Genomic DNA, 16,249 nt, shown 5'->3' on the forward strand with positions numbered 1-16,249 from the left:
CCTTCTAGAAAACATAACCCACAGAAGGCACACACACCCTGTTCAACAATTTTCTAGATACTTCCAGTAGGTACAGAATTGAAATCTACTATTTGCAAATACATATGTTACAAATATTATACAGTACAGGTTAGGTCATTATAAATATATCATACTTTACAAATAAAGTCTTCAAAAACACTTTCCACTTCCACTATATTGTTCACCAGTGACATAATGTTTCCTTCCTCTTCCCTTGTGACCAACACACAACACACCTTCGGAGAGGTTTTTTCCTTGACACTGTGCTGGGAATATCTTCCAAGAAGCAGCGGCCGAGGAGATGAGATGCTTTGCTGATTTAGAAGGTTGACCTATTGTTGGCTGCACCACCCCGCCAGACGATGACAATATCTCCCCAAGTGTCAATTGGAAATCGAGTCTCTGAAGTTTCCCGCCTTGTTTCTCATAGAGGACGTAGGCATTTAGGCAAACCATATCAATCAGGTATCGGAACATCTTTTGGTAATACTTCTTGAGATGTTCCCGAGCACTTTTATAGCTGTGAAATTGACTGTCATTCTTATCCACCCGTCCCATATTCATATTATAGTCCAGGGCTACCACTTGTTTCTCAATAACTCCCTTTCTCGAGTTCATCTTCTTCATGGAATCATCATGGAAAGTGTTAACAAGAGTGAATCACGCTTATCTTTCCTCTTCATTATCATCTGTTTCTTTCGATAACCTGAAACTCTTTCGCCCTTCTGTAATTTTGCCTTCTTCACAAAGTCTGGAAACTTCTTTCTATTAGTCCTCATGGTCCCTAGAACATCAGTTTTTCCTTCACAAAGCTTATCTACCAATGTCAGGCTGGTATACCAGTTATCAAGGTACAAATAATATCCCTTGTCTAGTAACTCATCACTGACTTCAAGAACTATTCTTGCAGTTGTACTCACTCCTGGATGGTTCTGACCTTATAGAGTATCCTTACCAGTATACACAGCAAATTTCCAAACATATCCAGACCTACACTCACACAGTTTGTAGAGTTTCATGCCAAATCTGCTGTGTTTCGAAGGTATGAACTGTACCCAGCTTAGTCGTCCTCTCCAGAGGAGAATGGATTCGTCAACATTTTGTTCAGGAGTATAGATAGAGGAAAATTTATTTAGGAGATGGTCGAGGATTGGCTGTATTTTGTACAGTTTCTTATCGAGGATCTGAGGATCAAACTTGGAATTATCTACAAAGTGAAGGAATTTCAAAACAGGTGGAATTTTTTTTTGCACATAATTTTGGAGAACTAGGGGGTAGGTATACTTTCACGTTTTGTGAAGTAGAGACCGTTTTCTGGTTTGTGAATGACACCCTGTAGAAGGAGAAGTCCAAGGAGAGTTTTCATTTCAGCAGCATTTGTGTCTTTCCAGATTCTTGCTCGGGATCGTGGATTTAGGTTAGGGTTAGCAGCTAGAAATTGGCTAGCATACAAGTTAGTCTGTTCAGCTAATAACTGGAATATATCATCACCTACAAACGCGCTAAAGTTTTCTGCAGCGTTGTGCACGTCACTAAAGTCTATATCTTATTTACACCTGTAAAAGCAAACCTTGGCCTTGGGACACCATTCACAATGAAGTGAGCCGGCTGAGTTACATTCTGAACGTAGTCCGTGTCACTTGGTTCGTCTGGAACAACTTCACTTTCACCTTCAGGATCACTTTCACTGTCCTCTTGATCAGTATGAATCCACTCATCATCATCATATAAAGAAGATAACTCATCATCAGTCTCCGCTTCTAAAACTGTTGAAATACCCGCACAATCAAGCTGATCTACTTTACATTTGGAAGCCGTGCTTCGCGACATAAATGGCTTAGCGGGAACTTTGTGCAAGGCACCAAAACGAATACATTTCACGAAGCTGCGACAGCTCTAAAAAACAATACACAGCGTGATCTCGTGGAAAACATATCAACTAATGCAATAGATTCCATGGCAACACCATATGCCTTCACCTTCAAGATAAATACGCGATAAATTTTACGATCGACTAATGCCATCATACCCACTGTAGGAGCCCAGCGCGAGAAAGTCTAAAGACGTCATACCCACTTAAGGGGTTAATAAAGTAAGAAAATTAGATGAAAGCATGAATTATTGCCAACAAAAATTTACATGGAAACAAAATATTGCAAGAAGTGATATCAAAACAAGAAGTTCCATAACAAAAGTGAAGGAATAAAAAATGAAATAGAATAATGAAAATAAAAAACAAATTCATGAAAATTTGTTATGACTAGTGAACCATAATAATTACCATATTTGCATAGGAATTCAAACATAATTATCGAAATTTAACTTAAAGTATTCTGTGACAATTTGCATAACATGTTGCAACACACTCACAATGGAATTTATGCAAGATTTACGAAGTATAACCTAAAATATTGCATTACAAGCAAAGTAACATGATACTTGCAACAGTTACAATGGAATACACACAAAATTTACAAAGCATAACTTAAAATATTCCATTACAAGTAGTAGCGTAACATGATAAACACAGCTGCAAAGGAATTCACACAATATTTACATAGTATAGGGGCTGAGGCATTAGAGAGAGAAGATGGATCCATAGTACATGATGAAAAGGGTCTTCAGAAGGTGATGGCAAAGTATTTTTAAAAACTTTATTAGGATGATTGTTCAGAGGACGAAGGAGAAAGAAAATGGAAATAATAGATGGAGAAAAAGAAGAGAACCCAATAACATGATTGGAACTTGAAAGGGCTGTGAAAGCAATGACCAAAGGTAAAGCAAGTGGAAAAGACAAATTCATTGCTGTTATGATTAAGGCAGCAGGAAGCAGTGGGCTACAGTGGTTATACAGAGCTCTCAATGCCGTATGGAAGGATGAAAGGATACCTGAAGATTGGCAACAAGGAAGCATGGTACCACTGTTAAAAAAAGGAAATAGGAATAAATGTGAAAATTATAGAGGTATAACCCTATTATCACATGGGCTAAAAGTAATGGAGAATGTCATGGACAAAAGACTGAGGGATATATTAGAAACACAGTTAGAGGAAGAACAATAAGGCTTTAGACCAAATAGATCAACAATAGACTTTATATTTACAGTGCGAACGATAATGGAAAAACATCTGAATGGTTTTCCGTGGTTTCCCATTTTCACACCAGGTAAATGCTGGGGCTGTACCTTAAATAAATCATATTTGTATTTTTGGATTTGTAAAAAGCTTATGATACAGTTAAGAGAAAACATGTATGGGAATGCCTCCTGATAAGGAATGTGCCAAAATCATTAATTAACAAGATAAAAATGTTGTATCATGAGAGTAAAACCAGTGTACAAGTGGGAAGTGGAGACTCTGAAACATATTATACAAAAAAACAAGTCCACTTCTGTACCTCTGTTAAGTGATGTGGCACCCAATTCCCACAAAGTTTATGCATGTGTAGGTCCTTGTATAAAATGTGCCATATTGTTGCTGCTGGTATTGCTGTATGTTCTTGCAATTCTGCTAGAGTCTAGCACCTGTCCTCTTGTAAACACTGATCGATCTCCATTATCTGTACATCTTTGTCCATGAACACTGGACGGCCTGGGCGAGGCAAATCGGCAGTTGATACTCTACCTCGTTTGAACATCTCCACCCACCTCGCCACTGTTCTTCAGGGCATGGCATGCACACCTAATGCTTCCCACAGCTCTGCATGGCATTGGCGTGCATTTCTGCCGCAGAGAACTGCTATTTTAATATACGATCGTTGCTCCTGCTTATTGACTTCCATTTTGTGACGCTCTCAATCACACACTAAACTTGGGGGCATGTTTAGACCCATACTGTTGTTTACATACACCATCTAGTGGCATCATATGCAAGTATATACTGTAATGGTTATAGTGTCCGCCATGCCAACTTGCTACGGGCCCACCTCGTCACCGTATTCGGCTCACCCCCTTACTTCAGCTGCGCCAGTCACGTGCAGCACTTTAGTGCTAGGCCAGCCACTCTCGCCTCCGCCCGCGGTCCCGCAGTAGAGGACTACGGAAACGACTGGAAGATTAATCTGGAGTGTTCTATTTCGCGAGGTTCCTGGATCCATCGAACATCCGGACTATTCCAGAAGGGCTGGCACAGGTATATAAGAGCAGTTACTTGCCTGCCGTCAGTCAGTGAGAGTTAGTTAGTGAGTGAGCGAGAGTGAGATTGAGTTCGCTGGAGCGCGCTCAGTGATGGCCTGGGAGAGTGCAGCCTGATGAAGTATCTGCCTGTTGGAGCCAAGGACTCGTTCCTGTTTTTCTGATGTCGTGTGTGTGTGTGTGTGTCCCTTGAGGCTGGCTGCTGGAGGAGAACCTGGAGTGTTCTGGAGCAGCGCGAAGGGAACACTGGGTGCCGACGTGTGCGGACTGCGAACGGGGTTCGACGGATTGAGCGAACAGCGGATACTATCCCGACCTGCGAGACTGATGTGTAGGCTGTGGACCGTGACAACACTAACGAGTGTGACTGAGTGGCTGAGAGAGTGTACTGTAAATAATCCATGACTCTCTGTGTGTGTGTGTGTGTGTGTGTGTGTGTGTGTGTGTCGTAGATGGGACATGAGAAACTAAGAGAGAGAGAGCACGAACCGTGTGAGTGTACTTGCGTAAGTTGTAATCTCGGCTATCGTCTGTGTGTGTGTAAATCTGTAATTGTATTGCTAGTTAATAAATCTTAGAAATAGGACGCTACCATGTTCTGTACTTATTTATTCAGTTATTTACCCCTCCAACATGTTACAGTACCATACGTTTCTAAATGCATATCTTAGATTTTCCGTGTTGTCTCCTGTTCGCGAGGAGTAAAGTAGTTGCCATGACTTATGACTCAACCCTCGTATATTACAAGTAGTATAACATGATACTTGCAACACATACACAATGGAATTGACACAAGATTTACGAAGTATAACTTAAAATATTTCATTACAAGCAGAGTAGCAAAATAATTGTAGCACAGTGACTGAGAAACTCTTGCATAATTTAAATCTTTCCAATATCAGATCAGTGTGTTTTATATTGGATTGAACAGCACAGTGATTTACTACTAGCTGAACATTAATTTACAACACCATTACATAGAAGTTAACACAAAATTACACAACCCAGCATTTTCAAAAATGTTTTGTGACAAGAGGTGTGATAGGTGATCTTAACTAATTTTGGGTCGTTGAACACGAATCCGTTGTCCGCTTCTACGTATCACATCGCGTTTTCTCGCAATAGGTATATAAAAATAAGAGATGGACCTGAGTATTGCATATAAGAAGTACTGAAAAATGTTGATAATTTTGGAAATATTATTATTTTTTGTATTATTATATATATTTTGAAATAGTTGAATATTGTCTTGAATTATTATATACAGTGAATAATTATTGAGTATAAAATTACAATGAAATATTTAGCATTTATAGTAATATAATACTGATTTACACAAAAACACATAAACAACTCTGAGACGATGAAAGCAATTTTTTGACAATTAAACGTGATGTACAAGTAAACAGTGTAACTTTTATTCAGTATCTTTATGAATTCGTAAATGTGAACAAAATAAACTTTAACAGTCCTAGATGTCCCCTTGGAATGAACGCTTGGCTGCCACGCGTCTGACTGCATCAAGTTTGTCTTCTCTCTTTTCAAACACCAACAGTACTCGGCCATCATTGGTTCATCCCACCTCCCCTTATATCTTCTTTCTGCCTCCTTGATGTCCTGGTGGTACTCTCTCCCATCTCTTCACTAACAGCCCCAAGATTCTCCGGAAAGTGATCGAGATGAGAATGAAGGAAGTACAGTTTCAGACTCATTCTACACCCAAACTCTTTCATATCATCCAACATCGTTTTCACTATTGTTTCGTATTGTTCATCTTTTACATTATCTAGGAACTTCGTTATGACGTCTCTTATTGAATTCTATGCAGCAAGTTCCATGGCATTCGTCTGTTCGAAGGTTCTGTCCTTTCAGAAACTTTCTAATTTGTGGTCCATTAAAAATGCCTTCCTTGACTTTTGCATCAGATAAATGTGGAAATTTGCTTGCAATGTAATGAAAACAGGAGCTACTTTTGTCCTAGGCCTTAACGAACTGCTTCATGATTCCCAGTTGATGTGTAGCGGTGGCAGAATAATTTTTTGTGAGTCAACTAAGGCAGCATTTGTAACATTTTTCACATCAGGTGTCAAAACTTGTCCCTTGGTCCAGGAAGGTGTAGACCAGTGTTTATCCCTAGCTCTACTATCCCATTCACATAAATAACAAGGGAATTTAGTGTAGCCTGCTTGTTGTCCTAATAGAATACCACACACCTTCAAGCCACTACACACATCCCACCGGCGCTCATGATATTTGATTTTATCTAAAACAGTTTGCATTGTGATATAATTTTCTTTTAGTGAAATGGAATGTGCCACAGGAATCGAAGTTAGAATGTTTCAGTTATGAAGTAGTACAGCCTATAAGCAGACCATGGCCACTCTAACAACAGCCGATTTGCTGTTATTACAAAGCAGCACTGTGCCGCAATGACACATTTTCAGACAGTAAATGGCAAATAACACGAAAACTAGATGTGATACAACAGAACCAATGACATTTCTGAAATCAGGAGACCTTATTTAGTTAAAATCACGTATCAGATGCTTTGCCGCAAAAATCATGCTGGGTAGTGTTATCAGTACATTGGAGTTTGTTCTTGAAGCATCTTACAATTTTGGAAAAAGTCTCTTAGATTTTCTCTATACTATAGACAGTTACATATAAGAAACACAAAATTTAGAGTTATGTTATTTATAAGGTTAAATGACATCTCTGTCAAGATCTGTGCCGAATTATACGTAAGTCATTTTTACATACAACTATTTACTTATAAAACCGTTTCAGATATAGGACTACTTTTTTATTTATTTATGTGGTTCAGATTGTAGTTGTTCCTTTTTGAGGGGGGGGCATTGTCATCTTTACTTACCTTCTACATGAGTTCTATGTATTTATTTCCAGAAACTTGCAAAAGTTGCTGCAGTGAGCATTAGAGAAGGAAGAACTGGAGGATGGTGTGTATATGTTCTTGCCGAACATTCTCTGCAGAAATGGACATTATATCCAGGCGAGGTTGAGAAACTTGTCTACGAATGTGACATAAATCGTATTGTTCGAGATGCATTTTGTGATACTGTATGGGTAAGGGCTCTGTGTATTATTATGATATTTCTCTATGTTTTCAAGTTATGTTGATCCTATTTCTGTTATCCATGCAGTGTTGTTTTATTTCTGGTAAAACTACCTTTTCTAGGACTAAAGTGATGGGGGTTCGAACTCCACTGTCGGCAGCCCTGAAGATGTTTTTCCGAGATTTCCCATTTTCACACCAGGCAAATGCTGGAGCTGTACCTTAATTAAGGCCACGGCTGCTTCCTTCCCACTCCTAGCCATTTCCTATCCCATCGTCGCCATAAGACCTATCTGTGTCGGTGCGTCATAAAGCAACTTGTAAAAAAAAAAATAAAAAAATACTAAACTGATGGTATTTGGAAACAAAACGTACATGGAATGTTAAGTAGAGAATGCTAAACTGGAATGAGTGGATCATTTCAAGTACTTAGGATGTGCATTTTCCCAGAATGATACTAATGTAACGGAATTCGAACCAAGATAATCAAAACTAATGCAGTGGGCTTGTGGTTGCGATTGTAGTATTCTCTAAGAAAGGAGTTAGTTCTTGGATGACAGAATATCTAAACATTTTTGTTTTCAGACTGTTTCCGATGCATGGTAGTGAAAGCTGGATGGACTCAGGACATTTTATTGATAAGCCTGATTTTCTCACCTCTGAACCATGTGACCTAATCATGGTGGGGTGGCTTGTGCGTCCTGGTGAAAAAGATAGCCTAGCAAAAGGTGCAATCATATCGGACAGCTATCTGTTGAGAGATCAGACTAACGAATAGTTCTTCAAAAGAGTGGGGAGGTTAGCAGCCTTTTGGAAGTTTCAAGGGCAGCAGTATGAATGATTGACTGATATGGCCTCATAATAATATTGAACATGGCTTAGCTATGTTGTTACTGCTACACAGCTGAAAGCAACAGGAAGCTACAGCCGTAACTAACTCCTGAGAACATGCAGCTCTCTGTGTATGAATGGTGTACTGATGATGGCTTCCTCTTGGGTAAAATATTCTGGAGGTAAAATAGGGGACTGCACGACAGGGAGCAATAATCAGGAAGATGGATACTAACATTCTGTGAGGTGGAGTGTGGAATGTTAGAAGTTTGAATCATTGTGGTAAGTTAGAGAATGTGAAAAGGGAAATTGATGGACTAAAGTTAGATACAGTAGGTATAATTGAAGTACGTTGGCTGGAAGAACAGGATTTTTGATCAGGCGACTACAAAATTATAAACTCAAAATCAGACGGGAAATGCAGGAGTTCGTTTAATACTGAATAAGAAAATAGAGCAGTGGATAAGCTCCTATGAACAGCATAGTGACGATAGGCAAGAAGCCAATGCTTATTAGTTCAGTGGATAACAAAAAAATCAAAAGAATATATGAAGACATAGAACATTTAATACAATATGTAAAAGATGACAAGAATCTAATTGTGATGCGAGTCTGGAATGCATTGGTAGGACGAGGAAGAGAAGTTAATGCAGTAGGAGAATTCAGACTGGGACAAAGGAATGGAAGAGGAAGTCAGCTGGTTGAATTCTTCACCGATCATAACTTAGTCTTTGCTAATACTGAGTTGAAGCACCACTAACGATAGCGCTAATCATGGACGAGACCTGGAGACATTGGAAGGTATGAAATATATTTTGTTATAGACATGATATAGGCTATGTCATGTCTACAATTATGGCCCGTGAAAGCATCAGTGGTAACAAGACTTCATTATGATTAGGCAGATGTTCAGAAACCAGGTCTGACATCCATATATTTGGTCGTTATTTATTTCATTATTTTATTTTTTATATATATTATCTTCCTGAGTTCAGTATCTCCATCTTACAACACTGGAGCAGGGTGATCACTTTTCATATCTTGGAATTGTCTTGTCTAAACAGTGTACCTGCGAACAAGATGTTGATAAAAGAATTGGGGCTGCTTATGCAGCATTCCGGCGGTTAATGCATGGAGTCTTCATGAATATGGACCTAAAACTGCATACCAACTCATGGTGTACAAAGCTGTTGTCATTTCCACGCTACTGTATGGCTGTGAAATTTGGACACACTATTGCCGTGATATCAAAAAACTTGAGTGCTTCCACCAACAAAAAATGAGATACATCTTGAATATTAAGTGGGAGGATTATGTGACCAACACTGCAGTTTTCGACAAAGCGCAGCTAAATAGCATTGAGGCAACAATCATTGCTCACCAACTGAGATGGTTAGGCCATGTTCACCGCATTAGTGATACCAGGCTTCCCTGCCAAATTCTTTATGGTGAACTTTGCTCCGTCAGTAGACCTCGTGGAGCCGCTCTTAAGCATTTTAAAGACCAGCTGAAACACATCATGAGGACAACTGGTATAAATATACAGACATGGGAAGAATGTGCTGTGGACCGTTCACTGTGGCGGAACACTACATCCACCGCTGTCAAGTTGTTTGAAAGAGAAAGGCACAGACATCAAGAGGCCAAACGACAACAAGAAAGTTCCGTCAATTAATACCCCGCCCTCCTGTATCCATTCAGTATGATTTGTGTGGGCATATGTTTTATATGAAGATTGGTCTGTTTAGTCATTGCAAATACATCCATAAACTGAGTTGAACTGCTCACTTTATGCAGGAAGAAGTTATATATACTCGGATCGAGTTACAGCCACCGCCGACTATTATTATTATTATTTATTTATTTATTTATTTAGGATCGTTTCAACTTCCTATGGGTTACGATTACACAACTTCCTTGACTGTTTATGTTCTTTCCTTTTACGCCAGTACTCTTTCGTTCTCTGGCTTGCTTTTACTAGTTCCTCATCCGAGAACATCCTTCCTGTTCTCCTGGGTTTTTCTACGAACATATCCGTCACCTCTACAATTTTTCTTCTGAACACTGTTCTGTTTGTAATAACTCCCTCCTCAATGCCACATTTCTTAAGATGTTGATGAAATTCTTTCAGCCATAGTACTTGGGCCTTTCTTCCTGGAAGGTGAAGATCTTATTTGCTAGGCGTTCCGGTCCCATTCTTCTCAAGTGTCCATAGAAAGTCATTCGCCTTTTTCTTATTGAGGTTGAAATGTTCTCGCATTTTTCATACAGCTCTTGATTTGATCTCAAACGGAAGGTAAACTTACTTCCAGTTGCTTTCTTGGGTCCCAGAAATTTATGCTCTTTCTTTTCTATTTCGTAATCCCCTTTCTGGCAGTTGTCTCTGCTGCATAGATGCATTCATGTTTCACCACGGTGTTATAGTGTCTGAGTTTGGATTGATAGGAGAGAGATTTGGCATAGTCTGAATGCAATCTCCATCTTCCAGCTGTTTCTTCGATAGCTGGCTTCTTGTTGTCGTTGTTAGGAGTCAGAATCTCCCCTAGATATTTAAATTTGTAGACTCTCTTTATGTCACCATACTTCTTGTCCATGTTGGTTCTTTAGGATTTATGTCCATGTACTTAGTTTTCTCAAAGGATATTTGCAGTCCTGCCTTTTCTGCTATTTCTTGCAAAATCTCTATCCGTTTAGTGGCAGTCTCTAGATTTTCAGCGAAGAGCTATAAGTCATCTGCAAATGCAAGACATTCAGATTTAAGTCCAGCCTTTTTGTTTCCTATCTTGATTCCATTCAGGATATTTTGCTGACACTTTTCTTTTCGCCATTCTTTCATCACCTTCTCCAAGACGCAGTTGAAAATGTCTGGGGAGCGGCCATCTCCTTGCCTTACACCTGTCTTGATTTCAAATGGTTCTGATAGCTTATTTTTTATTATTATTATTATCATCATTATTTTTCTAATAACCCTTTTGAGGGTACAATAAATGAACTTCGGTTACTTTTCTTTGCATTTAAGTTTCTTCGTTTCGAAACTTCCTTCATTTTCTGAGAATGTTGTTCCTTTTCCTCTTGAGTCCATTTCCTTCCAGTTGTTTCTCTCCTGAAATACTGCCTTTTGTGTTACTTCTCTGATACTTGTTCTGTTTTCTATCATATCTGTTTTAATTCCAGCGTTTTTCATATCATTTTTAATTTCACTGAACCAGGTTGGCTTGGTTTTGTAACTGTTCAATAAGTTGAAGATTTGTTTAATTAGTCTATTGTTATTCATTCTATAAATGTGTCCAAAAAGCTGGATTCTTCTTTTCCTCATTACAGTTGTCAGTTTTCAACTTTTAAATATAGCTCTCTGTTTGATCGTAGTCTAAATTTGGCATTGTTGTTTCTCATAGGTTGTTGAAATTCTAAAAGAAGACGATGTCTCTCAACAGATTCTTAACAATATCTACATCTACAAATCCAATCTCATTTCTATAAAACTGAACAAGAACCAGACCGAGTGGAAATCAATAAATGGTGGTGTAAGACAATACTGTGGACTCTCCCCTCTGCTTTTTGTAATATATATGAATGCAATAATGGAAACTTGGAAACAAAGACACCATGGATCAATATCAATAAATAGACGCCTCGAACACCTAGACGCCATATTATATGCTGAAGATGTTGCATTGCTGGCTACGATGGAAGATGACCTACAAAGATCAGTTTTCAATCTAAAAAAAATGTTTCCTCAGATTTTAATATGATTATTTCACCAGAAAAGATAAAAATAATGGCATTCAAAGGAGGAGAACCAATTCCTAGTAAAATATGTTTAGATAATACAACATTGGAAAGAGTAAATGCGTTCAATTATCTTGGGTACAACTTATCATACCAATCAAAATTAGATATACCAGCAAAAATGAATAAATTTACAAAAACTACAGTAATAATAAACATCATGAAACCATCAGTTGTTCAGAAACGTACTTGATTGCGCCTTTATAATACCCTCGCTAAACCAACACTTTGCTCTGGATGTGAGGCATGGACGTTAAGATTTCAAGCCTTGTCTTGAATTACAGCATGAGAAATGACATTCATGCATCGTACAGTAGGGTATACAAAATGGGACCATAAAAGGAATGAAGAGGTGCTAAAAGAACTGAAAGTACAACCAATACAGTTATCAGGAAAGCTGGAAACCTCATATACAAAGGATGGAGCCTGGTAGATTGCCAAAAGAAATTCTTCAATACCAACCCAGAGGAAAAAGATCTGTAGGACGTCCTATGAAGAGATGGAGGGAAAAGACCGTAATAGGACACATGGCCCAATACTTTGAAGGAAGGTGATAATGATGTGACAAACCATCTTCCTGTTGTACACCTGATCTTATTTCAAATGGTTTATTTTATTATTATTACTGTTTTATCTAAACGGCATAATTAGACAATGTTTGGGAGCACTATTCATGTTTAATACCTATAGGTGGGCGGGCGCAAGGTTGCACTTGACAGTAGTAAGTCATGTTGGCATCACTACAAAAATGATATGAAGAACGTCACCCGTCAGTCAGAATCACCAATCCACTACTTTTTATGTCAGATACAGTTACGCGTTTTATTCATGTTAATTCGTATTTAATTCCGTATAGTGTTCATAATATTTTATTTGCTTACACAAATATGAGCATTTAAAAGATATTATAAGGTTTAAGCGAGCTACAAAATAAATACAAACTATTTTCAGTTGATTGCTTTTGGCAATATAGGTAGTATAGTGGTGCCATCTCTAAGTAGCTTGACTACTGTATTGAAGTGTTGCCGTTTTGTCTGTCGCCGTTAGTGCGTGGTCAGGTGTGATTTGCGTGTTTATGAAAGTTTTGTTTTCATTTTGAGATAATTGTGAAATTTTATTTTAACGAATGCAGTGCGATGTCTCGGAAATGACAACATAGTCATGAAGTGCGAAGTGATAATCCTTTGAGCCACGGAGTGTCCCTTAATAGTCAGGCATTAGAATTAGTGCGGAGAACTCGTGAGTTTTACGAGAGGGAGATGAAATTCGTACGCTTGTATAGCCGTCTCTCCGTTCCTGTAGATCATGTTATGGATCGCATATCCCAAACATTAGGGCTTTCAAAGCGTACTGTCATTCAAACAGGTGTTCGCCTCCAAGAACAGAAGGAAAAAGTGACTGGGGTACATAGCAGTAGCAAAAACGGGGCTGATAGTAGGGACTTGTTTCACAGCACTCCAGGAAAGAAATGAATGAAGCTATCTCCTGTAACAGGAATTAATTCTTTCCAGGCTGATGCAATACGAAGACACGGGTACGATTTTTACAGCTCAAAGTCCCTTCTGTCATTGTTATGGACAATGCACCTTACCACTCCGTAATAATGGACAAGACCCCTTCTTCGAGTGCCCGTAAGGAACTGTAAGTGGAATGGCTGCAGTAAAGAAATATCCCAGCTCATATGTGTATGACTAAATTAGTCGACACCGGGCGAGTTGGCCGTGCGGTTAGGGGCACGCAGTTGTGAGCTTGCATCCGGGAGATAGTGGGTTCGAATTCCACTGTCGGCAGCCCTGAAGATGGTTTTCCCTGGTTTCCCATTTTCACTCCAGGCAAATGCTTGGGGTGTACCTTAATTAAGACACCGGCGCTTCCTTCCCATTCCTAGGCCTTTCCTGTCCCATCGTCGCTATAAAACCTATCTGTACCGAGCGAGTTGGCTGTGTGCGTAGAGGCGCGCGGCTGTGAGCTTGCATCCGGGAGATAGTAGGTTCGAATCCCACTATCGGCAGCCCTGAAGATGGTTTTCAGTGGTTTCCCATTTTCACACCAGGCAAATGCTGGGGCTGTACCTTAATTAAGGCCACGGCCGCTTCCTTCCAACTCCTAGGCCTTTCCTATCCCATCGTCGCCATAAGACCTATCTGTGTCGGTGTGACGTAAAGCCCCTAGCAAAAGAAAAAAAAAATAACCCTATCTGTGTCGGTGCGATGTAGAGAAAAAAAAAAAAGAAATAGTCAGCGAGGTAGCGAAGGAGCAAGGGCACGAGGTTATTAGGTTGCCGCCGTACCACTGTCACTTCAACCTCATTGAGTTGGTACGGTATGGGGTGAAGTAAAACATTATGTACGCACTTATAACAAGTCCTTCACAGTTACTGAAGTGGAAGGACTGTTCTGGGAGAGTATTGCTCGAATGAATGCGGCTTTGTGCAGAAAGAAATTTAGCCATGTCGCAGCATTCATTAATTCGGCAATGGCAATACATGGCATCATCAGTGACTCTCAGGAGTTGATGATCTGCTTAGACGATGATGACAATGACTACAAAGGCGACGGTAGGATGACAGTGAACTGGAGGGTATCGAGCCTCTGCCTTTGTGAATCAGGTATGAAAGTAAGGTTTCTGAATTTTTGTAAATTTTATAGAATTTACTTGAAATATTTTGTGTTAGCACCGGTGTATATTATTCTAACATTTATTGGTGTAGGTGTATATGAAGTGAGATCCTTGTCGGCCGATTTCTTCCGTGCTTTCTAACATCGCGATAATAAGAACTTCGTAGTATATTTATCTCGTATAATTTTGTGTGATGAATAATCGGTGAGTTGAAAGTTTAATTTTTGTCGGCAGATTTCATTTGTATTGCGTATCATCGCAATGACATTAAAAACATTTCTCCCATGTTTTTAAAAACCCATGTGTCGTGCAATCAGCTGTTGTTGCTGCGGCAACATCGCTTCGTGCGCCATTGCAGTGTGACCAATATTGTGCGCAGCTGTCATGTGCAACCTTACGCTGGCCCACCTATAATTAATAAAATCTTATGGCTAGTATTACCGAACTTCAGTTTGTGAATCACAGTATTTTCAACCTGTATATCTCTTAATTGGTTGATAGCTCCCTCAGGTTTTTGATGTAGTCCTTGTTTAATGCACTGCGTATAAAATTTTATGAAATAAAATACATATTTAACTTTCTTTGTGAAATAAGATGAGCAAATTATAATGTATTATGTTAATAATTATGCTAATTTTTATTTTAGGAGTCTTGTGCTGGAAGTAGTAGTGATCTGGATATTTGGATGTTGGATATGCAGACATTAATGGAAGGTGGTATTATGCTACTAGTGGCAGCAGTAAATAAGCAAGTGACTCCACAGATTCACTATGCTCTTGGTGGGTATAGAATACTTATTGTTCTGTTTTTAAAATTCAGTAAATTACAATTAAATAACTTGTTTTTATCAAGTGCTAGCAAATATGTTAGGCACGATACCCTGTTGGACTTACTGAGCAAGTTGGCTACATGACTTGATGTGTGTAACTGTTAGCTTGCATTTGAGAGGTAATGGGTTCAAACTCCACTGTTGGCAACCCTGAAGATGGTTTTCAGTGGTTTCCTAGTTCCCACAGCAGGCTGTACCTTAATTAGGGCTATGGTCGCTTCCTTCTCATGCCTAGCCTTGTCCTGTCCCATCATCACCATAAAACATGCCTGGGTTGGTGCGATGTAAAACAAATAATGAAACCTTTTGAATTTATAAAAATGCATGACTTTTAACAAAACTATGCTTTGCATCTCATGCTTGTTTTGCCTATTGATCTCCTTTATAAGCTGATACACACATCTTCTTTTGCATATTTGTTTATAAGTTTGATATCTTGATGGTAGCCTTACATATCTGCTGCTGCTCAGTACCTCTTTCCATGTCTTGTTGACTGCAGCTATCCCCCTGTCTATGGTTCCCTTCTAGGTGATCCTCAGTCTACTTCACACTATGGAGGCAGACATTTATTCAATGAAATCTTTTCTTTGAAAGAAAGAAAGTTTATTTTTCAATCAATCAGTTGGGATAAAGTACAACTTCATTTCTTATGAAATACAGTATGTTGTTTTGCTTGTTGTTTGCCATGCTGTTATAGAATTTACATGATTTTTTTTCCAGTTCAAGTAACTGTTAACATCCAAACAAATTCCATGGCACAACACTCGCAACATGCCATGGCCTACAAGCAAATGCTGCTCAACCCGGAGGCCTGCAGATTATGAAGTGTTGTGCGGTTTCATGTCAATTCCTCTCAGCCATTATTCTTGGCTTTCTAGACCAGGAACGGTTAACATCACTTGCTACAACTTAGATTTTTTTATTTTACAAGTTGCTTAACGTCGCACCGACACAG

General features: G+C 39.0%; 1 protein-coding gene across 1 annotated transcript in view; it reads left to right on the forward strand.

The window, feature by feature from the left end:
• The window catches only part of Nup133 (nuclear pore complex protein Nup133), a 314,729-nt gene that overhangs the window by 14,805 nt on the left and 283,675 nt on the right, over positions 1-16,249 (forward strand). Inside the window, exons 5-6 of the mRNA XM_067151176.2 lie at positions 7,058-7,237; positions 15,112-15,244. Of these exons, the coding sequence (XP_067007277.2) occupies positions 7,058-7,237; positions 15,112-15,244 (313 nt within the window). The remainder of the gene's footprint in view (positions 1-7,057; positions 7,238-15,111; positions 15,245-16,249) is intronic.

Source organism: Anabrus simplex, chromosome 7, assembly GCF_040414725.1.
Source record: "Anabrus simplex isolate iqAnaSimp1 chromosome 7, ASM4041472v1, whole genome shotgun sequence".
Lineage (NCBI taxonomy): Eukaryota > Metazoa > Arthropoda > Insecta > Orthoptera > Tettigoniidae > Anabrus > Anabrus simplex.